This window comes from Ictalurus furcatus, chromosome 26, assembly GCF_023375685.1.
Source record: "Ictalurus furcatus strain D&B chromosome 26, Billie_1.0, whole genome shotgun sequence".
NCBI lineage: Eukaryota > Metazoa > Chordata > Actinopteri > Siluriformes > Ictaluridae > Ictalurus > Ictalurus furcatus.
In genome coordinates, this window is record NC_071280.1 from 19518809 (window position 1) to 19541613 (window position 22805).

Genomic DNA, 22805 nt, shown 5'->3' on the forward strand with positions numbered 1-22805 from the left:
CCTTTCCAGTATTGTATTTATCTGTGTGTGTGTGTGTGTGTGTGTGTGTGTGTACTGGGTATTTTGTGTGTGTGTTGTGCTGCTTGTGGGTATGTTGTGATTAGCACAGTGCCCTGTTCTCCTTTAGAGATTAATCCTCTCACTGATTGGACGTTTATTCATTAAACTGGCGATGCGAGTCGCAAAGAAAAACAAGATGGTGATGGTGCATGTCTCCGCATTTCTCTGTGGAAATACAGCACCTCTGGAGATGCCCACCTGACATCAAAGAAGCTTTACCATTGGCTGAAATTACAAAAGTTTTACATGTTAACTTTTGAAACACTGAGTCATTATCAGTATGATATGAAACTAATGAGATAGCAGCAAAGAATATGTGTGTGTGTGTGTGTGTGTGTGTGTGTGTGTGTGTGTGTTTGTGTGTGTGCGGTTTCACTCGTTTAGTCATTTCATGTCCAGTTTGTCATTTCAGTCTTGACGGACGCTTCCGCTGTGCTTTCCAAAGTTAATAGACAGGGTTTCCCTTGCGCACACACACACACACACACACACACACACACGCACACACATACACACGCATACAGACACACACATTTAGTGCTCAGTGTCTCTCTGCACTTCCCCTATCACGATCCAACTTCCTCACACACATACACACACACACACACACACACACACAGAAAATGGGATATACCCTCCCCCAGTATGTCTCACTCACTCTATGTATATACCACATATATGTACTTGAAACAGTGGTGTGATACATGTATTAACCACCTGTGTGTATGTGTGTGTGTGTATGTGTGTGTGTGTGTGTAGTTCCTGTGTCTAAAGAACATCAGGACATTTCTAACTGTGTGTCACGAGCGCTTTGGGATGAAGAAGAATGAACTGTTTGAGGCCTTCGACCTTTTTGATGTCAGAGATTTTGGCAAGGTCAACATATTTCTATATAACATCCTTATGAACACTTATTAATGTCTTATGTCATACTGTGCACTCGTATCCCTGCTATAACCTTCACTCTTATTCCTGTGAACTACTACTGCGGCCTTATGTATCCCTGATGGACTCTTATTCCTGCCTTATTAACCCTTAATTAATCCAGCTTTATGTCACCCTTAAAAACTCTTATTACATCCTTATGAACTCTTGTTCTTGCCTCATTTCACACTTAGGAAATTTTCTTCCTTTCTTGCATCAGCCTAGTGAACATTTATTTGTGCCTTACTTAACCGTCTTATTGATCTTTTTCCCGCTTTACATCACCTTTATGAACCCTTACTCCTGCTTTATGATACCCTTATTAACTCTTATAAATGTTTCACTCTTATGAACCTGTTTTAACTCGCAGCACCCTTACGACCCCTTATTCCTGCTTTATGAAGTCTTATTTCTGTCCTAATGAACCTTTATCAGCCCTATTTTCTGCCTTAAATCATCATAAAGCCTTACTCCTGTCTTATGAACTCTTATTCCTGTCTTACTTCACCTTAATGATCCCTAATTCCTGCATTAAATCATCGTAACCTCTAATTCCTTTCTTATTAACTCATTGCTGCCTTACTTCACCTTTACAAACTCTAATTTCTGCTCTATGTCACCCTTATGAACAATACTGATTGCCTTATATCTCCTCATGTCGCCTCCTTACACAATCACATATATTGATGTCAGCCTCATGAACTCTTATTGGTGCCTTACTCCATGTTTATAGACCTTCATTCCTGGCTTATGTCACTCTTATGAGCTGTAGTTAATGCTTTACTTCGCATCACGAACCCTGCATATACTGTATTTCTGCATGATGTTATGTCATCCTATTCCTGCGGTACGTCAGCCTTATGAGCTCTTATGCCTGCAGGTGATTGAAACGCTGTCCATCCTCTCTCAGACGTCCATAGCTGTTCAGAGAGGCTACAGGTGAGAACACTTTTAATCTCTTCACATTAATATGCGAACACCTGCGGTGTTTATAAATGTTGCATTACAATTACATAACCATGAGTTAACCACTGTAGGACGATCGGGGGCGGAGCTTAATGAACTCATGAACTCCGGCTTATAATGTTTTTTTCCTCCTCAGGCCGTTTCCTAACGAAGTGTGTGTTGGAGACGACGACATCTACAACGGCCTCTCTGACCAGATGGAGTGAGTGTCTCGCTCTCTCTTTCTCTCATTCTGTCTCACTCGCTGTCTTACTTTCTGTCTCTCTCACACACTCTCATCCTCTGTTGATCTCTCTGTCTCTATCTCGCTCTGTCTCTCTCACACCATGTTTCATACGTTCTCTCTCTCTCTCTCTCTCTCTCTCTCTCTCTTGTTCCCTGTCTCTTTCTCTCATTCCCTGTCTGTCTCACTTACAGTCTGTCTCTCTTTCAGTGACACAGTGGACGAGGATGATGATCTGTATGACTGTGTGGAGGATGAAGAGAATGAGGGAGACGACATTTACGAAGACCTGATGAGAACAGAGGAAACACCAGAGATAGTGAGACACACAAACACACACACACACACACACAAATAATTGTCAAATAATTATTACATATTTTCAAATCCAATTACACTATAGAAAAGTACATGGTTTGTGTGTGTGTGTGTGTGTGTGTGTGTGTGTGTTTCAGCAACAGAAATGTGAAGTGGACAAGAGAGGCTGCTGCCTTCAGGAGATCAGTCAGACTGAGGAGAAATACACACAGACCCTGGAGTCTATACTACAGGTGCACACACACACACACACACACACACATAGACACACACACACACACACACGTGCACATGTTGTTTATAGATGTGCTGTAGGTTAATACACTCTTTCATATATATATTTCTAAATATGTGTGTGTGTGTGTGTGTGTGTGTGTGTGTTGCAGCACTTTATGAGGCCACTGCAGGCTTTCCTTGGGCCAGCTGACTTAGAGAACATCTTCATGAATGTAGAGGTAATCACTTCGTCCATCCATCCATCCATCACATCATTAATCTCTCCATCTCTCCATCCATCCATCCATCCATCATTCATCAATCACTCCATCTATACATTCTATATATCCATCCATCACTTGACCTATCTATCCATCACATCATTACTCCATCTATCTATCTATCTATCTATCTATCTATCTATCTATCGTTATACCCTTCTAGTTATCTACGGTATATATCATTGTATCCATCATCTGATATCTCTAATTATTCACCCAGCTGTGTTTATCTGTCCACCATTTTATCCCTCCATTTTTCCTTTCATCAGTTCCTCTATACATTAACTCACTGGATCTGTGTGTGTGTGTGTGTATGTGTGTGTATGTGTGTGTGTGTGTAGGAGTTAGCTGATACACACCGTCGTCTACTGAGAGAGGTCCAGACGTCAATATCCTCTTACGGTGCAGAGAATCTTCACCAGGTCTTCATCGATTACAAAGAGAAGTGAGTACACTTTCATGATTTATTATTATTGGTATTATTATTAATGACTTAACTCTCGACTGATATCGATCCTGAACCGTGTGTTCTGATTGGCTGAGAGCTCTGCAGATGGAGCACACTGGAATGAAATATCACACTTTTCTGATTATACCTGTGTTGGTGTGTATACAGTAAAGCTTCGTGTGTGTTATAGCTGTGTGCGTTATATTGTGTGTGTTATAGCTGTGTGTGTTATATTGTGTGTGTTATATTGTGTGTTTTATAGCTGTGTGTGTTATATTGTGTGTGTTATATTGTGTGTGTTATAGCTGTGTGTGTTGTATTGTGTGTGTTATATTGTGTGTGTTATATTGTGTGTTTTATAGCTGTGTGTGTTATATTGTGTGTGTTATATTGTGTGTTATAGCTGTGTGTGTTATACTGTGTGTGTTATAGCTGGGTGTGTTATATTGTGTGTGTTATAGCTGTGTGTGTTATATTGTGTGTGTTATAGCTGTGTGTGTTATATTGTGTGTGTTATATTGTGTGTGTTATATTGTGTGTGTTATATTGTGTGTGTTATAGCTGTGTGTGTTATATTGTGTGTTATATTATGTGTTATATTGTGTGTGTTATATTGTGTGTGTTATATTGTGTGTGTTATAGCTGTGTGTGTTATATTGTGTGTGTTATAGCTGTGTGTGTTATATTGTGTGTTATATTGTGTGTGTTATATTATGTGTTATATTGTGTGTGTTATATTATGTGTGTTATATTGTGTGTGTTATATTGTGTGTTTTATAGCTGTGTGTGTTATATTGTGTGTGTTATATTGTGTGTGTTATAGCTGTGTGTGTTATATTGTGTGTTATATTGTGTGTGTTATATTATGTGTTATATTGTGTGTGTTATATTGTGTGTGTTATATTGTGTGTGTTATAGCTGTGTGTGTTATATTGTGTGTGTTATAGCTGTGTGTGTTATATTGTGTGTGTTATAGCTGTGTGTGTTATATTGTGTGTGTTATATTGTGTGTGTTATAGCTGTGTGTGTTATATTGTGTGTGTTATATTGTGTGTGTTATATTGTGTGTGTTATAGCTGTGTGTGTTATATTGTGTGTTATATTGTGTGTGTTATATTGTGTGTGTTATAGCTGTGTGTGTTATATTGTGTGTGTTATATTGTGTGTGTTATAGCTGTGTGTGTTATATTGTGTGTTATATTGTGTGTGTTATATTATGTGTTATATTGTGTGTGTTATATTATGTGTGTTATATTGTGTGTGTTATATTGTGTGTTTTATAGCTGTGTGTGTTATATTGTGTGTTATATTGTGTGTGTTATATTGTGTGTGTTATATTGTGTGTGTTATAGCTGTGTGTGTTATATTGTGTGTGTTATATTGTGTGTGTTATAGCTGTGTGTGTTATATTGTGTGTTATATTATGTGTTATATTGTGTGTGTTATATTATGTGTGTTATATTGTGTGTGTTATATTGTGTGTTTTATAGCTGTGTGTGTTATATTGTGTGTGTTACAGTGAGGGAAAAAAGTATTTGATCCCTTGCTGATTTTGTACGTTTGCCCACTGACAAAGAAATGATCAGTCTATAATTTTAATGGTAGTTGTATTTGAACAGTGAGAGACAGAATAACAACAAAAAAATCCAGAAAAACGCATGTCAAAAATTTTATAAATTAATTTGCATTTTAATGAGGGAAAAAAGTATTTGACCCCCTCTCAATCAGAAAGATTTCTGGCTCCCAGGTGTCTTTTATACAGGTAACGAGCTGAGATTAGGAGCACACTCTTACAGGGAGTGCTCCTAATATCAGTTTGTTACCTGTATAAAAGACACCTGTCCACAGAAGCAATCAATCAGTCATATTCCAAACTCTCCACCATGGCCAAGACCAAAGAGCTCTCCAAGGATGTCAGGGACAAGATTGTAGACCTACACAAGTCTGGAATGGGCTACAAGACCATTGCCAAGCAGCTTGGTGAGAAGGGGACAACAGTTGGTGCGATTATTCGGAAATGGAAGAAGCACAAAAGAACTGTCAATCTCCCTCGGCCTGGGGCTCCATGCAAGATCTCACCTCGTGGAGTTGCATTGATCATGAGAACAGTGAGGAATCAGCCCAGAACTACACGGGAGGATCTTGTCAATGATCTCAAGGCAGCTGGGACCATAGTCACCAAGAAAACAATTGGTAACACACTACGCCGTGAAGGACTGAAATCCTGCAGCGCCCGCAAGGTCCGCTGCTCAAGAAAACACATATACATGCCCGTCTGAAGTTTGCCAGTGAACATCTGAATGATTCAGAGGACAACTGGGTGAAAGCGTTGAGGTCAGATGAGACCAAAATGGAGCTCTTTGGCATCAACTCAACTCGCCGTGTTTGGAGGAGGAGGAATGCTGCCTATGACCCCTGGAACACCATCCCCACCGTCAAACATGGAGGTGGAAACATTATGCTTTGGGGTTTTTTTTCTGCTAAGGGGACAGGACAACTTCACCGCATCAAAGGGACGATGGACGGGGCCATGTACCGTCAAATCTTGGGTGAAAACCTCCTTCCCTCAGACAGGGCATTGAAAATGGGTCGTGGATGGATATTCCAGCATGACAATGACCCAAAACACATGGCCAAGGCAACAAAGGAGTGGCTCAAGAAGAAGCACATTAAGGTCCTGGAGTGACCTAGGCAGTCTCCAGACCTTAATCCCATAGAAAATCTGTGGAGAGAGCTGAAGGTTCGAGTTGCCAAACGTCAGCCTTGAAACCTTAATGATTTGGAGAAGATCTGCAAAGAGGAGTGGGAAAAAATCCCGCCTGAGATGTGTGCAAACCTGGTGGCCAACTACAAGAAACGTCTGACCTCTGTGATTGCCAACAAGGGTTTTTAAACCAAGTACTAAGTCATTTTTTGCAGAGGGGTCAAATACTTATTTCCCTCATTAAAATGCAAATCAATTTATAACATTTTTGATGTGCGTTTTTCTGGATTTTTTTGTTGTTATTCTGTCTCTCACTGTTCAAATAAATCTACCATTAAAATTATAGACTGATCATTTCTTTGTCAGTGGGTAAACATACAAAATCAGCAGGGGATCAAATACTTTTTTCCCTCACTGTATATTGTGTGTGTTATAGCTGTGTGTGTTATATTGTGTGTGTTATATTGTGTGTTATATTGTGTGTGTTATATTATGTGTTATATTGTGTGTGTTATATTATGTGTGTTATATTGTGTGTGTTATATTGTGTGTTTTATAGCTGTGTGTGTTATATTGTGTGTTATATTGTGTGTGTTATATTGTGTGTGTTATATTGTGTGTGTTATAGCTGTGTGTGTTATATTGTGTGTGTTATATTGTGTGTGTTATAGCTGTGTGTGTTATATTGTGTGTTATATTATGTGTTATATTGTGTGTGTTATATTATGTGTGTTATATTGTGTGTGTTATATTGTGTGTTTTATAGCTGTGTGTGTTATATTGTGTGTGTTATATTGTGTGTGTTATAGCTGTGTGTGTTATATTGTGTGTGTTATATTGTGTGTTATATTGTGTGTGTTATATTATGTGTTATATTGTGTGTTATATTATGTGTGTTATATTGTGTGTGTTATATTATGTGTTATATTGTGTGTTATATTATGTGTGTGTTATATTGTGTGTGTTATATTGTGTGTTTTATAGCTGTGTGTGTTATATTGTGTGTGTTATATTGTGTGTGTTATAGCTGTGTGTGTTATATTGTGTGTGTTATAGCTGTGTGTGTTATATTGTGTGTTATATTGTGTGTGTTATATTGTGTGTGTTATATTGTGTGTGTTATAGCTGTGTGTGTTATATTGTGTGTGTTATAGCTGTGTGTGTTATATTGTGTGTGTTATATTGTGTGTTTTATAGCTGTGTGTGTTATATTGTGTGTGTTATATTGTGTGTGTTATAGCTGTGTGTGTTATATTGTGTGTGTTATATTGTGTGTGTTATATTGTGTGTTTTATAGCTGTGTGTGTTATATTGTGTGTGTTATATTGTGTGTTATAGCTGTGTGTGTTATACTGTGTGTGTTATAGCTGGGTGTGTTATATTGTGTGTGTTATAGCTGTGTGTGTTATATTGTGTGTGTTATAGCTGTGTGTGTTATATTGTGTGTGTTATATTGTGTGTGTTATATTGTGTGTGTTATAGCTGTGTGTGTTATATTGTGTGTTATATTATGTGTTATATTGTGTGTGTTATATTGTGTGTGTTATATTGTGTGTGTTATATTGTGTGTGTTATAGCTGTGTGTGTTATATTGTGTGTGTTATAGCTGTGTGTGTTATATTGTGTGTTATATTGTGTGTGTTATATTATGTGTTATATTGTGTGTGTTATATTATGTGTGTTATATTGTGTGTGTTATATTGTGTGTTTTATAGCTGTGTGTGTTATATTGTGTGTGTTATATTGTGTGTGTTATAGCTGTGTGTGTTATATTGTGTGTTATATTGTGTGTGTTATATTATGTGTTATATTGTGTGTGTTATATTGTGTGTGTTATATTGTGTGTGTTATAGCTGTGTGTGTTATATTGTGTGTGTTATAGCTGTGTGTGTTATATTGTGTGTGTTATAGCTGTGTGTGTTATATTGTGTGTGTTATATTGTGTGTGTTATATTGTGTGTGTTATAGCTGTGTGTGTTATATTGTGTGTGTTATAGCTGTGTGTGTTATATTGTGTGTGTTATATTGTGTGTGTTATATTGTGTGTGTTATAGCTGTGTGTGTTATATTGTGTGTTATATTGTGTGTGTTATATTATGTGTTATATTGTGTGTGTTATATTGTGTGTGTTATATTGTGTGTGTTATATTGTGTGTGTTATAGCTGTGTGTGTTATATTGTGTGTGTTATATTGTGTGTGTTATAGCTGTGTGTGTTATATTGTGTGTTATATTGTGTGTGTTATATTATGTGTTATATTGTGTGTGTTATATTATGTGTGTTATATTGTGTGTGTTATATTGTGTGTTTTATAGCTGTGTGTGTTATATTGTGTGTTATATTGTGTGTGTTATATTGTGTGTGTTATATTGTGTGTGTTATAGCTGTGTGTGTTATATTGTGTGTGTTATATTGTGTGTGTTATAGCTGTGTGTGTTATATTGTGTGTTATATTATGTGTTATATTGTGTGTGTTATATTATGTGTGTTATATTGTGTGTGTTATATTGTGTGTTATATTGTGTGTGTTATATTGTGTGTGTTATAGCTGTGTGTGTTATATTGTGTGTGTTATATTGTGTGTTATATTGTGTGTGTTATATTATGTGTTATATTGTGTGTTATATTATGTGTGTTATATTGTGTGTGTTATATTATGTGTTATATTGTGTGTTATATTATGTGTGTGTTATATTGTGTGTGTTATATTGTGTGTTTTATAGCTGTGTGTGTTATATTGTGTGTGTTATATTGTGTGTGTTATAGCTGTGTGTGTTATATTGTGTGTGTTATAGCTGTGTGTGTTATATTGTGTGTTATATTGTGTGTGTTATATTGTGTGTGTTATATTGTGTGTGTTATATTGTGTGTGTTATAGCTGTGTGTGTTATATTGTGTGTGTTATATTGTGTGTGTTATAGCTGTGTGTGTTATATTGTGTGTTATATTGTGTGTGTTATATTATGTGTTATATTGTGTGTTATATTATGTGTGTGTTATATTGTGTGTGTTATATTGTGTGTTTTATAGCTGTGTGTGTTATATTGTGTGTGTTATATTGTGTGTGTTATAGCTGTGTGTGTTATATTGTGTGTGTTATAGCTGTGTGTGTTATATTGTGTGTTATATTGTGTGTGTTATAGCTGTGTGTATGTTTTGGGATGAGTGTGTATTACATGAGTTAGTTGTGTGTAACGTGTTTGCAGGTTGTTGTTGTACGGACGATACTGCAGTCAGGTCGAATCAGCGACAAAACAACTGGATAAAATCTCCAGCGCGAGGGAAGACGTCCGGATGAAGCTGGAGGTAACGTAACATTAACACGCTAACACGTGGACACGCCACATTTATACTTATAAACGCGTGTGGTGCTATTTGTGGAAAATAATAAATGACAGCGTGGTGCTGGCATCCCGAAGTTGATCATTTTACTATAACAGCACACCCCCAAGTGTTTATTCCTTTTACACCTCAGCAACTTACCAACAATTACAGCTTTCACTTAGTAAACAACACACCATGCTTTTACACGTCTGTAGGTCATCTGCGATACTTCCTTTTCTGACTTACATTATAGCATCTGTAAACACTCGTTCCCTCACCAGCCTCTCTCTATTCTCTCTCTCTATTCCCTCTCTATTCTCTCTCTCTCTATTCCCTCTCTATTCTCTCTCTCTCTATTCCCTCTCTATTCTCTCTCTCTATTCCCTCTCTATTCTCTCTCTCTCTATTCCCTCTCTATTCTCTCTCTCTCTATTCCCTCTCTATTCTCTCTCTCTATTCTCTCTCTATTCTCTCTCTCTATTCCCTCTCTACTCTCTCTCTCTCTATTCTCTCTCTATTCTCTCTCTCTATTCCCTCTCTCTATTCCCTCTCTATTCTCTCTCTCTCTATTCCCTCTCTATTCTCTCCCTCTATTCTCTCTCTCTATTCCCTCTCTATTCTCTCTCTATTCTCTCTCTATTCTCCCTCTCTATTCCCTCTCTACTCTCTCTCTCTATTCTCTCTCTCTATTCCCTCTCTATTCTCTCTCTCTATTCCCTCTCTATTCTCTCCCTCTATTCTCTCTCTCTATTCCCTCTCTATTCTCTCTCTCTATTCCCTCTCTCTATTCTCTCTCTATTCTCTCTCTCTATTCTCTCTCTATTCTCTCTCTATCCACTCTCTCTATTCCCTCTCTCTATTCTCTCTCTCTATTCTCTCTTTATTCTCTCTCTCTATTCTCTCTCTTTATTCTCTCTCTTCAAGTTAATAAGATAAACAAACACAGTGTGTGTGGTGTTAGTGAGAAAGAGTAAAGAAGTGTAAATCTGTGATGAAGATGTCGGAAGAACGTAGAGTTACAGCTTCACCTCTGACTGTAACACAGTGCCGACACTGGACACATGTTAAATAAACAAGTCCCTGTGAACGAGCTGTTACTATAGAAACGATAACGTATTAGAAAGATGCATTAATATAAATGATATCGAAAACTAATCAACACCTTCTGACCAATCAGGATCCAGAACTCAACAGCGCTCTGAGCAGTACTGAGCAAAAGTGCAATCACTTAAATCACACTGACCAGGATAACTAGCCAGGGGGTTCTCTAATGAGCCAATCAGGAACCAAACAGGAAGTGTGTGTGTGTGTGTGTGCGTGTGTGTGTGTGTGTGTGTGTGTGTGTGTTCTGTGACTCTGTTCAGGAGTGCTCGATGAGGGCGAACAGCGGCCGCTTCTCTCTCAGAGACCTGCTGATGGTGCCGATGCAGAGGGTGTTAAAGTATCACTTGCTGCTGCAGGTAAGAAACACACACACACACACACACACACAAACTCACACACACAAACACACAGGTAACGGATGTAATCACTGTGTGTCCAATCAGGAACTCGTGAAGCACACAGTGAATCCAAGTGATAAGGACAACCTACGCACTGCACTAGATGCCATGAGGGTGAGTGTGTGTGTGTGTGTGTATGTGTGTGTGTGTGTGTATGTGTGTGTGTGTGTGTGTGTGTGTGTGTATGTGTGTGTGTGTGTGTGTGTGTGTGTGGTTTTTATATCTGGGAGGAGACCAGATCTGACAGTAACTGACTATGTGGGGACACCTAGTTTTACGCTTGATTTAGGTGTCAGTGGGAGGTCCTGACAAGGATAGGAAGACAAACGAGTGTGTGTGTGTGTGTGTGTGTGTGTGTGTGTGTGTGTGTGTGTGTGTGTGTAGGATCTTGCGCAGTGTGTGAACGAGGTGAAGAGGGATAACGAGATTATTCGTCAGATCACAGCCTTTCAGCTCTGTATCGAGAACATGGTAAGAACAAACAATTATTTATTTGACTTATTATGGGATGTGTCACGAGATTTAGTACTCATGATCATCAATATTGATATTACTGACGCTTCAAAACATCGTTTTTGTTTGTTTGTTTGTTTGTTTTCGTGAGGACGATTCCTTGTCAAAACTCTGTCCTGTTTGTCCATTTTCCAATCACCTTATATGGTCATTGCTTCCTGTTGCCCTGTTGCAAATGTTAGTGGCTTACCTTCTAACCCCTATTACTTCGTATATATAACCCCTATATATCAACATATACATGTATATATATATATATATATATATATATATATATATATATATATATATATACATATATATAAAAAGATGTAGGTTAGTCTATTACCCCAAGATGATCATTTTAGTAATGCTAGGCATGTGGCAGAATTCAAATTTGAATAATTAATTAAACTTTTATTTATTTATTTATTGGTTTTGTCCACCATGATTTTTTTATTATTATTTTTTTACAGTAATCTTTCATTCTGTGAAACTTATTGACGTTCGAACCTTAAAGTCTCATTCTGGTTTCATTGCTCTACAAAAGCACCAGATTAACAGCGTCTGACGCAACCCTGTAAAACCAGAACGCTGCATCCTGTAGGCTTTTTTCTTTTTTTTTTTTTTTTAAACCGCATGTTAGACGCTGAGTTACAGTACATCACAGTCTGGAAACACAGAATATTACACCATGACACACTTTTTTTAACGCAAAGATTTCGTCTTCTTAGCAAAACCCGGTCAGTTTGCGTCTCGTTAATGCGATCAGTAGAAGTGAAGATGATAGGTCACGCTAGGAAACAATGTTAAAGCAGCATTTTTTTTTTTGGTGATCTTTTTAGCATCACAAAACTTTTATATCCCAAGTCAGCATTTATTAGAGTAATTTCAACACACTTGGTGCTGATACAGCATTAGCCTAACATGTGACTATTAGGCATGTGCCAAAATTCTGTATATTGTAATTGGGAATTTAACCAAACGGTGCAACAATGGAGTTAACCAGTGACAGCTCAATTTGTTACTAACGTAGGTTCCAGAAGTTTGTCCTCTGTTCATTTCCACCATAAACTTTCCAGAAATTTCCTAAAAAAAGAATTTGTGAACTGAAGTACAGTGTCGAACCATCCAACCAGATAGATAAATGACAACCACTGAACCTTAAAACGTTTCCACAAACAATTTCCTCCAACATCAGCACATTTAGATAGATTTTTGTTTTGTATAATTAATGTATATTTTAAGTTTGTTCTAGATACAATCTTTCATACTTATACTATATTATAGCATTTTAGTTTAAAGTCCCCGTGAAGTACCTTGAAACGAGTAGTTTTATTCGATTTCCACTGAAACAGGAAAGCAGGGCGGGGCATATCGAGTGGCTCCACCCCTTTTTAAATAGCCAATAGCATTTAGCTTACCTCACAGCCCTGGCTAAGCCGTACTTAACGGTTAGTACCGTGGATTTTTATATAATGTCGGGGCAGGACATTTCAGATTCTAGAGAGTATTTTGATTGGACAGAAAATGCAGGATGATGTCATCAAAATTGCTGATGTGTATTGGAGGTAGTCAGAGACTGTACATTTTGAACGCGTGTATTTTCTAAATGCGAATTTCGTCCTTGTTTTGGAGCGCACTAGCCTATAGATAACCTTAAGGCGATCGTATTCATAATAAAAGCCACAAAACCTCCATTTTGATTTCATATGGACTTATTATTATTATATTATTTAACCATTTAGCCTCGATAATTTGCTAGTTAGCTAATTTACTGCTACGGTCATGATATAATGTTTCGCCTCAGAGACTTCTCTAATGGAGGCTGATGAAAAAGTGGACGTCACATATGTCTCACCTGTATGCTCTTAACCAGTGACCCAGTGGAGGTGTTTCATACGTGCAAGGTTTTTGGTAAGCATCCTAATGGGGTGGTTTTTCACCCTTATGAGTTTGGTACCTGGCAACCCCCATTAACTTATTCAGTATCTCCACAGTCCTGGGTACATGCAGTCTGGTGGAGTGGTTTGGTACTTGCAAGGAATGAGTAACTGTCATTCTAGTGAAGTCCTTTAGTAGTTGTATGATCCTGGTAGCCTATGACTCTGTGGAGTGATTCGGTACTCACAGGGTCTTGACAACTGGTGACCTAGTTGAGTTGTTTTGTCTCATAAGTCATGGTAAGGCCCCTAAACCCTACTCAATACACCCTAAACCCTTCTACAGGAGAGTATACCATCATTTAACAATGATGCACCTCATGGAGTGTTCCCTAACCACTATACCCTAAACTCCACACACCTACACCTTCTATAGGATCATATACCATGTCGATCCGTCACTATTAATCATATCAACTACAACTATTCACGAACAGCATTGACACTCCCACAGCCTTTTGTGTTTGCCTCAATTATACGATTGCCTTTGTGTACACTCATTCAAGTTTGAATTGAATGCAAAAGAGTGATAATATTTTCAATTCAATTTCAATTTTATTTTATTTGTATAGCGCTTTTTACAATAGACATTGTCTCAAAGCAGCTTTACAGAAATATCAACATGGTATACAGATATTAAAGGTGCAAATTTATCCCAATATTTTGAAATGAATTAGAATATTTCAGGCATTATTATATATTGTGTATATCATATAACTGAATATTAGGACAAGTGAGAAAATGTCATTATAATAGAGCCTGAATGAAAGCTTAAGGGAAACAGTGCCTGCTGTTGTAGGGAAACAGCCGTGCACACAGTTTCCTGTTTAACAGGAAGTTGTGGTGTCATTTACAAACTAAAATTTTCATTGTTTGCTTCCAAAGCTTTGTGTTGTATTGCTGCACATCGTTCTTGCGCTAAATTGTATCTCAGTGAACTGCATGGAAATGAATATAGATTCACTTTGTAATACAGCACAGGGATTAAAAAACAAGATGTAAAGGCACAGTGTGGTGGGATGTGGCCCCCCCAAAGTCCCCATTGCATGCAGTGAATTTTTGCAGAGTGCTGCAGCAATGTGTGGAGTTAACCACAGCGTCGAGTTACACTGAAATGGAACAAAGCATGGTGTCTACAGATAAATCTCTGCACATTTCTTTTATTTGCATCTTTCTTCCTTTTTGACCTTCTTCTGTCTTTCCTTTCTGTCACTCAGACTCAGTCCCTCGCACTTTTTGGCCGCCCGAAGATCGATGGAGAGCTGAAGATCTGCACCCCTGACAAGAAATCCAAGCAAGACAGGTGATTGGTTTGTTCTATTTCAGAACGTGTGTGTGTTTGGATGTGCATTTCTGATGGCCAGGATAATTTTGTCCCCAGCACTTTTTTTGTATCAACATTCAATGGAGTTGTTCAGGACCTGCACAGTGTTTGTAACTAGTGAAACAGTGGAGTTGTTCAGTACCCTCACAGTCTCTCGTTCTTTGGTACATACACTTTTTTTTGTAACTGCCAACCCAGTGGGGTTTTTTGTAACCTACAATGATCTTAGTAACTCGTGACTCAACGGACTCGTCCAGTACCACAACGATCTTAGTAACTGGTGACCTAGTGGAGTTGTTTGGTATTTTCAGGGTATTTGTAACTAGTGCTGCAGTGGAGTTGTTTGGCACCTGAGGAGTTTTGGTGTTTTGGTAACACCTACTAGTGTTGCTTGATACCTTATAGGTCTTGTTAACTGGAAACCCATTGGAGTTGTTTGGCAGCTGTGTGGTCTTGGAAACTGGCTTACAGGTGTTTTGTAGCTGTAGGAAATAGGTCTTGTGGGTCCAGTGACCCACTGGAGGTGTTTCATAAACGCTAGGTTTTTGGTAACTGGCATCTTGTGGGGTGATATTTCACCTTTATGTGTTTGGTAACTGGCAACCCCCATAAAGTTACTCAGTATCTGCAATGTCCTGGGTGCATACAGTCTGGTGGAGTGGTTTTATACTTGCTAGGTATAAGTAACTGGCATTCCAGTGAAGTCCTTTAGTAGTTGTATGATCCTGTAACCTGTGACTCTATGGAGTGATTCAGTACTCACAGGGTCTTGACAACTGGTGACCTAGTTATGGTAAATGGTGCACTTATATAGCGCTTTTATCCAAAGCGCTTTACACTGTGTTTCATTCACCCATTCATACACTCACACACCAATGGTAGCAGAGCTACCATGCAAGGTGCTAACTTGCCATCAGGAGCAACTTGGGGTTCAGTGTCTTACCCAAGGACACTTCGGGATGTGGAGTCACGTGAGCCGGGAATCGAGCCGCCAACCCTACAATTAGTGGACAACCCGCTCTACCACCTGAGCCATAGCCGCCTAGTTGAGTTGTTTTGTGTATTCATGGGTTTAGTAACTGACAATGCCCAGTAAAATTATTCTGTCTTGGATACAAGCAATCTAGTGGTGTAGTGTGTCAGCATGATCTTGACAACTGACCCAGTGGCCCAGTGGAATTGCTTGATAATTACATCTTCTTGACAAATGGAAATTGACTAGATTTGTTTGGTACCTATAGGTCCTGGTAACTGGTGACCCACTTGGCCTAGTTTTCATGGCTGCAGAAGAAATATATATTGTGTTAAACAGTTTTCATAGCTACATCTATCATGATTGCAAATGGACCCAAACCCAGCAACTCAACTTTCCATCCTTAAGATGTTTTGCTATGATAGACTATCCTACAATTAAAACTACAGCTAAATTGAAATTAAATCAGTGTTGAATTGTCAATTTTGCCTGCAGGTATGCATTTCTCTTTGATAAAGCCCTACTGGTGTGTAAGAAGCGCAGTGGGGAGAACATGGAGCTGAAAGATCTTATCGACCTTCAGCATTTCCAGCTGAGAGACGAACCAACCGGAGACAAAGAAAACAAAAAGGTCCTCTTACACGCCATCTTCTTTTCTCTTCTCACTCTCTTCTGTGTGTATTTGTGTCAACTATGTCTTGTTTTCTCTTCTCACTGTAGTGGTCACATACCTTCTTGCTGATGGATTCGTATGGTCAAGGTGGTTATGATCTGTACTTCAAGACACGTGAGCTGAAGAAGAAATGGCTAGAACAGTTCGAGATGGCTCTGTGAGTGACATGTCTGCCATGCCATCTTAACATTAATCGAACATTTTTGTAACTTTGCTTCTTAAGTAGATAAACCAGATTCCACCAAACTACAGAATTTCAAGAACTGGGGCAGTGGTGGCTCAGTGGTTAAAGGCTCTGGGTTACTGATCAGAAGGTCAGGAGTTCAAGCCCCAGCACTACCAAGCTACCACTGCTGGGCCCTTGGGCAAGGTCCTTAACCCTCAATTGCTCAGTTGTATGTAGTAAATGAGATAAATGTAAGTTGCTCTGGATAAGGGTGTCCGCCAAGTGCCATAACTGTAAATATAAATGTAAGCTAGTGCATGAAATGCTTGAATTGTTAACTTCTAATGCTACTGGTTATGCTAATTTTTACCATTTAATGATTAATTATTATAACAGCTGTTAGAGGAATCCTACAATTAATTGCAGTTTCTTTACTCTAGCATTTCACTTGTTTCCTCTCCTTGACTCCTTCATTTGGACGTGATGGCTGATATGACATGATTGTGTACTTGTGCAGGTCCAACATGTGTCCAGAGAACAGCACGGCGAATGGCCACGACTTCCAAATGCACTGTTTTGAGGACACCACTTCCTGTAAAGCCTGTCAGATGTTGCTCAGGTAAACGGTTCGGAAACCATCTCGGAGTTGATCTTGTCTAAACTTAAGGAGGAGATTTCTCCAAGCGTTTATTTTCAGTGGTAAACTTTCCTACACATTTTCAACCCAAATCTTGATACGATTGGATCATGTATAGTAAGACTGGGTAATATGAGGATACAATATTGATATTATATCGGCCTATAAAAGGACATGAAATAATATAAAACAATATTGATGTTGAATATTTCATGTTTGTTGGCCCTGACAAATTACCATAATTACTAGAGAAAAATATTTACCGTAAATACACTAAAGTTGGAAGTTAATTTCACCACTGAGGGACAGTCAGTCTGAAGGTTCTGGAAGATACCTCATGCCTCGCTGAGTAGGTACTATACCAGGCGTTGGTCGTTAACTTGAGAGAGAAAACATAAACCTCAAGAAGAGTGTTGAGGTGGCTGCTAACTAGCGCTGCTATCTCCGTTAGCAGTGCTACCTCCTGTACGTATGCACATCAGAGGCAGCAAGATCTCTGCAACTTCCTTCCGAGCTTTGTTTTTCCTCATAATGTCTCTATATATGTTTAACGAGAGGTCGTGTACGACAGGATGGGATGAAACTACTGTTCTAAGATTGTATAATATGGCTGTAACTGAAGAAAGTTCAGACCACACATGCCATAGGATTGGTCCGAGGAATCGTTCGAGCCGATGGAACCGTTTGGATTTGTCACTTTACCGTGTAACAAAAAAAAAATAATCTCTTGTGTTTTTCACTGAAATTAGCTTCCTGCTTTGATTTGCCAATAGAGAAAGCCTATTGAACATGGAGGTTGTGTTTGTTTATGATATTTCTCCATCAGAGGGATCTTCTACCAAGGTTACCGCTGCAGCCGCTGTAAAATGGCCGCCCATAAGGAGTGTCTGGGACGAGTTCCCATGTGTGGACGCAATGCAGGTCTGATTTCGTTCATTCGTTTGTGTGGACATTTAATGAGAATCAAAATGGAATCTTATGTTGCGTGTGTGTGTGTGTGTGTGTGTGTGTGTTTTCCAGAAAACTCTGTGACTGTGAAAAAGGTCAGTCTTTACAACATCCCCCCTGCACACCATCAAATGGTTCAGTCCATATCTTCCTTCGTTTACCTGATAAATGGTTCTTTTTTATACCCTGTGTCCACACCAGTGCCTATAAGTGCATTATGGGTACATTCTGACCAACATAGAGAACAAACCTACTGCAGTACATTGTGGGATTTCCAAAGCATACCTTATATTATGGAATGCAGACGCTAACAAAACTAATTCACATGCCTTTGTTCCCTTTAGAGCAAGTCGAGAGCTGCCACTCAGAGACAGACCAAACCAGGTGAGCTCACTCACATTCACGTTAATCCACGTACCTCAGCCCTACCCTGACTGTAACCTGCCCTCATCCACATGCCCTTGCCATTCTCATGCCTTTGCCCCTGGTACAAGCCCTGCTGCCATCTTAACAGCTGTAACTGTAATCTGTCACGTCACAGATCAAGATAAAATTACTGGAGATTTCCGGAGTAAACTACCCAGAAGGCATTGCTGCGATCTAGCACTATCATTTAAAAAAAAAAACATTCGATAAATCTGTTAATTCATGTTTGCTAGCAAGCTTGCATTAGCACTGAAAATGATAGCCATCACGTTCCCTTAGAAATCAGGTTAGCCTGTTAGCATTAGCACTGAAGATGATAAACCTTTAAAAATATCCCTTAAAATCCTGTCAGGTTAGCTGATGTTAGCGTTCTAGCCAACATTAGTGCTAAATATCATGCATTATCATTAGCATTATTATTATTAGCATGCGTTTCCTACCAGCTTTACATTCTCTCTCTCGCTGTCTCTCTCTCTCTCTCTCTCTCTCTCTCTCTCTCTCTCAGGTTTTCCTAAGATGGAGGTGTGCCATGATTACTATGCCGTGCCTCCGCCCCCTGTGGCTTTCGGCCAACCGCTCCATCTCACTGTGGGTGATGTCATTGAGCTGACGCGCGCTGACGTTGACTTGCAGTGGTGGGAGGTGGGGCTTCACTGTTTTACCTTCTCATCCTACTTATTATAGCGTTTATGTAATCTTTTAACATGAATAGAAAATAATTGCTGCAAACAGGAATTAAAAGTTAGCATAATGATGCTAAGTGGACATTCGGGCCACACGTAAGTCAAGAACTCAGGAGCCAGTGCAATCTGTCACATAGTAATGATGAAAAAATGTGGGAATACGGTATACTCCAATTTTCCCCAAATAGCATGACACGTTCAGTGCTCTGCTAGCTAGTTATACAAGCTAATATGTCACAAATGCAAACAACATACAAGCTTCCAACTCGAGCTGCTGGCCTTTAGCAAAAAAACAATAGAAACCAATAGATGGTTTTAATGTTTGTAATGGGGATTGTATTGGTTTTAATGGAAACTCTAATGGTCCCTACTGGTAATTTGTTGCCTTCTATTGGTGGCATGTTATGTCTAGTGGATACCATTAAGGACCAGTAATGCTAATGGTTTTAAATGTTAGCTGATGGTTTGTAATGGTAACTGTTAGAATTTCTGTAATGGTCTCTATTGTGTTTTTTTTTAACTTGGACTCCTTTTGAATCTCAGCAATAACCTGCTACTTAGCGTCAGCACTGAAAATTATGAACATTTAGCGATAGCGCTTATAATTCCACTCAGAAGTCCTGTCAGGTTTGCGTATGTTAGCCTGCTGGCATGCGCTAACCTGTTATGCTGTGTGTTGCTAGTAACTAATGAGTGAATTTAACATTTTCTTTCTTTCAGTATCGGAGTTCATTGTGAGGTTTTGTTTAAAATAAAAGTCGCCTCGTCCTCTATTGCTGTATCAGGGCTTGAGATGACACATCCCGGATCGTTCCACGATCGTTCTTCAGTGTTAAAAAGTTTAGACGACTGACAAGAGCTCATGTTTAGAAACCTCTGCTGTCACGCATGCAATTGTGGCTAGCATAGTCATGCTAACTGCATTTCTAGATGCTAAGTGTCGGACGATTACTGAATTATTCTTTTAATCAAATGAAATGTGGCTTGTTCGAGGATAACTGTGGTAAAAATGTTAATGAACCAAGCACAGTTTGAATCAGAGACGATTAGCTTTACTTCACCGTGAGCTGTTAGTATTTTTGGAATCTGAAGTGAGTTCTGCTTTGTTCACCACACAGCCTGATTTCCCTGAGAACAGCAATGAAACTGGTCAGCTTTTTAGTTTCGGTTCATTAAAATAAAGCTGCGGTTCAGCACTTTAACATCCTCTTACGGTCATCGATTCCTGAGTGAAGTGTTACAGCTGGACATCTCGTCCTCTCCCAGTTTACAGTATAAATCCACTACAGTATAAATCCACTACAGTATTAACCCACTACAGTATAAATCCACTACAGTATTAACCCACTACAGTATAAATCCACTACAGTATAAACCCACTACAGTATAAATCCACTACAGTATAAACCCACTACAATATAAATCCACTACAGTATAAACCCACAAGTCAGTGTGTTTACTGAAAACTAAATCTCATCAGCAGTACATTACAGTTCCTTACAGAGAAATGTACACATTTACACAAGCAACAAGTCAACAAACAGTTTCTTTATAAATATAAATGCCCGAGAGAATAAAAACGACCTGCCGGTGTAGTTAAATCATTTTACTTATTTGTATTCCTTTATTATGAATTTACTACGAATTTATTTTTGCTCATTTTAAGTGAATACATTTTTCTTAAAACTAACAAGAAAATGCTGCTTTATATATAAAAAAGAGAGAACTATTTAAAATGTACTAAAATAATAAAAAATATTATCAATGCAGTAAAAACTACTGAAATTATACAGATCGATAGAAAATATGAATAATTTATCATATCAAGCTGTTTATTAATATCTAAAGAATATTAAAATGATTTCTTTATGATATATCATGTTCATGTTGGAGTTGAGATATGAATGTGTGATTCAGTGAGTCATTTACATACGTATTGACTCTTTGAATCTCTTAACTCTGCCTCCAACTAAAGACTAGGGCCAATTTGATGGTAACGTTGCTGTTAGCATTTTTCACCTTTACCATTCTTGCTTGAAAGTGATGCGGTGAAGTTTAACCGAGATTGTGCAGATTAAATTAACCTGATACAGTTTGCTTGTATTTCCTCATTAGTAAGTCGCTTTGGATAAAAGCATCCGTTAAATGAATAAATGTAAATGTAAATGTAAATGTGAGAATACCTTGCTTCAGTGTACACAAATCCTCTATGTCTTTATTTTAAGGCTGTGGTTTTTCTCTGCATAAACTCATAGACACAACCACAAGCCTGGTGCAGATCAGGTTCCCACACTGATATATTTCAGGTGTCAAATACATCAAAGGAAATACTTTTTTCTCACAAATACAGAACATAGAAAATAGAAAAAATTCCACAAACACGTGTTTGTGTGTGTGTTTTAGGGCAGGAATCTGACGGTAGGCGAGGTCGGCTGGTTCCCCTGCAGTAAAGTTCAACCCTTCTTACCGGTGAGTCAAACAGGGTTTAAGAGGTCAAAGGTCAAATTAATGATCTACTGAATAAGTTCGACAAACCGGTATTCTGACTCCACATTAAAGCTATGGCCAATTCAGTGATTCAATGAGTCGTTAACACATGTATTGACTCTTTGCGTCTCTTAATTGTGACTCCAACCAAAGACTATGGCCAGTTCAGTGATTCATTGAATCAATAACTCATTTATTTGGTCTTTTAATCTTTTAATCGTGACTCCACCATAAGACTATAAACAATTCAATGATTAATGATTCAGTGAATCACTGAGTCATTTAGATGCAGAGGAATGTTTGTAATACTGGCTGCTTGTTCTTTTCTGTATTCTTCAGAGACCACCTCCTGACCTCACAGGACTCCCCTGGTAAGAGCCCCCCCCCCCCCCCCCCCACACACACACACACACAGATCAGATTATCTGTATCATACTGTATCTAATCTTACTGTATCTACCCTTTTTCCCAACTATGGTTTTACAAAAGGCCCTCAGTAAACCTAACCTGTGTGTGTGTGTGTGTTTGTCAGGTATGCGGGTAACATGGACCGTTCTGAGGCCAAGAGTCTCCTGATATCTCGATCTGATGGTACATTCCTGATTAGGCAAAAGGATGGAGGAGAGTTCGCCATCAGCATCAAGTAACACACACACACACACACACACACACACACATTTTTATTTTTATACCAGTCTGAAAATACACACTCTCTCTGTCTCTCTCATCTCTTCTTCGTGTCTCTCAGGTTTAACATGGACATCCGCCATATTAAGATCACTCTGGCTGAAGGTCTCTACAGAATAAATGACAAGAAAGCCTTTAAAGGGCTCGTTGTAAGTAAACACTACTTCCCTTCCTAGGGGGCGAGCTATAGTGTGCACTCTTTCTTCTCGTCCCTGCTCTAATGCACCCATTTAACCTTGCGAACGATTTAAGTAGAAGTGTTTTTTTTTTACTCTTACTGTATACTTATGACAGTGAAATGATTCACTGAATCGTTTAGACCATTCTGATTCTTCTAATCCCTCTCTCTCTCTCGCTCTCTCTCTCTCTCTCTCTCTCTCTCTCGCCCTCTCTCTCTCTT

The 22805-nt window shown here is 38.6% G+C and overlaps 1 protein-coding gene across 1 annotated transcript in view; it reads left to right on the forward strand.

The window, feature by feature from the left end:
- The window catches only part of LOC128602464 (proto-oncogene vav), a 29123-nt gene that overhangs the window by 3660 nt on the left and 2658 nt on the right, over positions 1-22805 (forward strand). Inside the window, exons 3-25 of the mRNA XM_053616284.1 lie at positions 820-936; positions 1865-1923; positions 2087-2152; positions 2384-2492; positions 2629-2724; positions 2878-2946; positions 3330-3433; positions 9347-9446; positions 10829-10924; positions 11012-11080; positions 11351-11437; positions 14619-14704; positions 16194-16329; positions 16419-16528; positions 17055-17156; positions 18001-18095; positions 18195-18217; positions 18467-18506; positions 19054-19190; positions 21635-21700; positions 22058-22089; positions 22251-22361; positions 22467-22554. Of these exons, the coding sequence (XP_053472259.1) occupies positions 820-936; positions 1865-1923; positions 2087-2152; positions 2384-2492; positions 2629-2724; positions 2878-2946; positions 3330-3433; positions 9347-9446; positions 10829-10924; positions 11012-11080; positions 11351-11437; positions 14619-14704; positions 16194-16329; positions 16419-16528; positions 17055-17156; positions 18001-18095; positions 18195-18217; positions 18467-18506; positions 19054-19190; positions 21635-21700; positions 22058-22089; positions 22251-22361; positions 22467-22554 (1998 nt within the window). The remainder of the gene's footprint in view (positions 1-819; positions 937-1864; positions 1924-2086; positions 2153-2383; positions 2493-2628; positions 2725-2877; positions 2947-3329; positions 3434-9346; positions 9447-10828; positions 10925-11011; positions 11081-11350; positions 11438-14618; positions 14705-16193; positions 16330-16418; positions 16529-17054; positions 17157-18000; positions 18096-18194; positions 18218-18466; positions 18507-19053; positions 19191-21634; positions 21701-22057; positions 22090-22250; positions 22362-22466; positions 22555-22805) is intronic.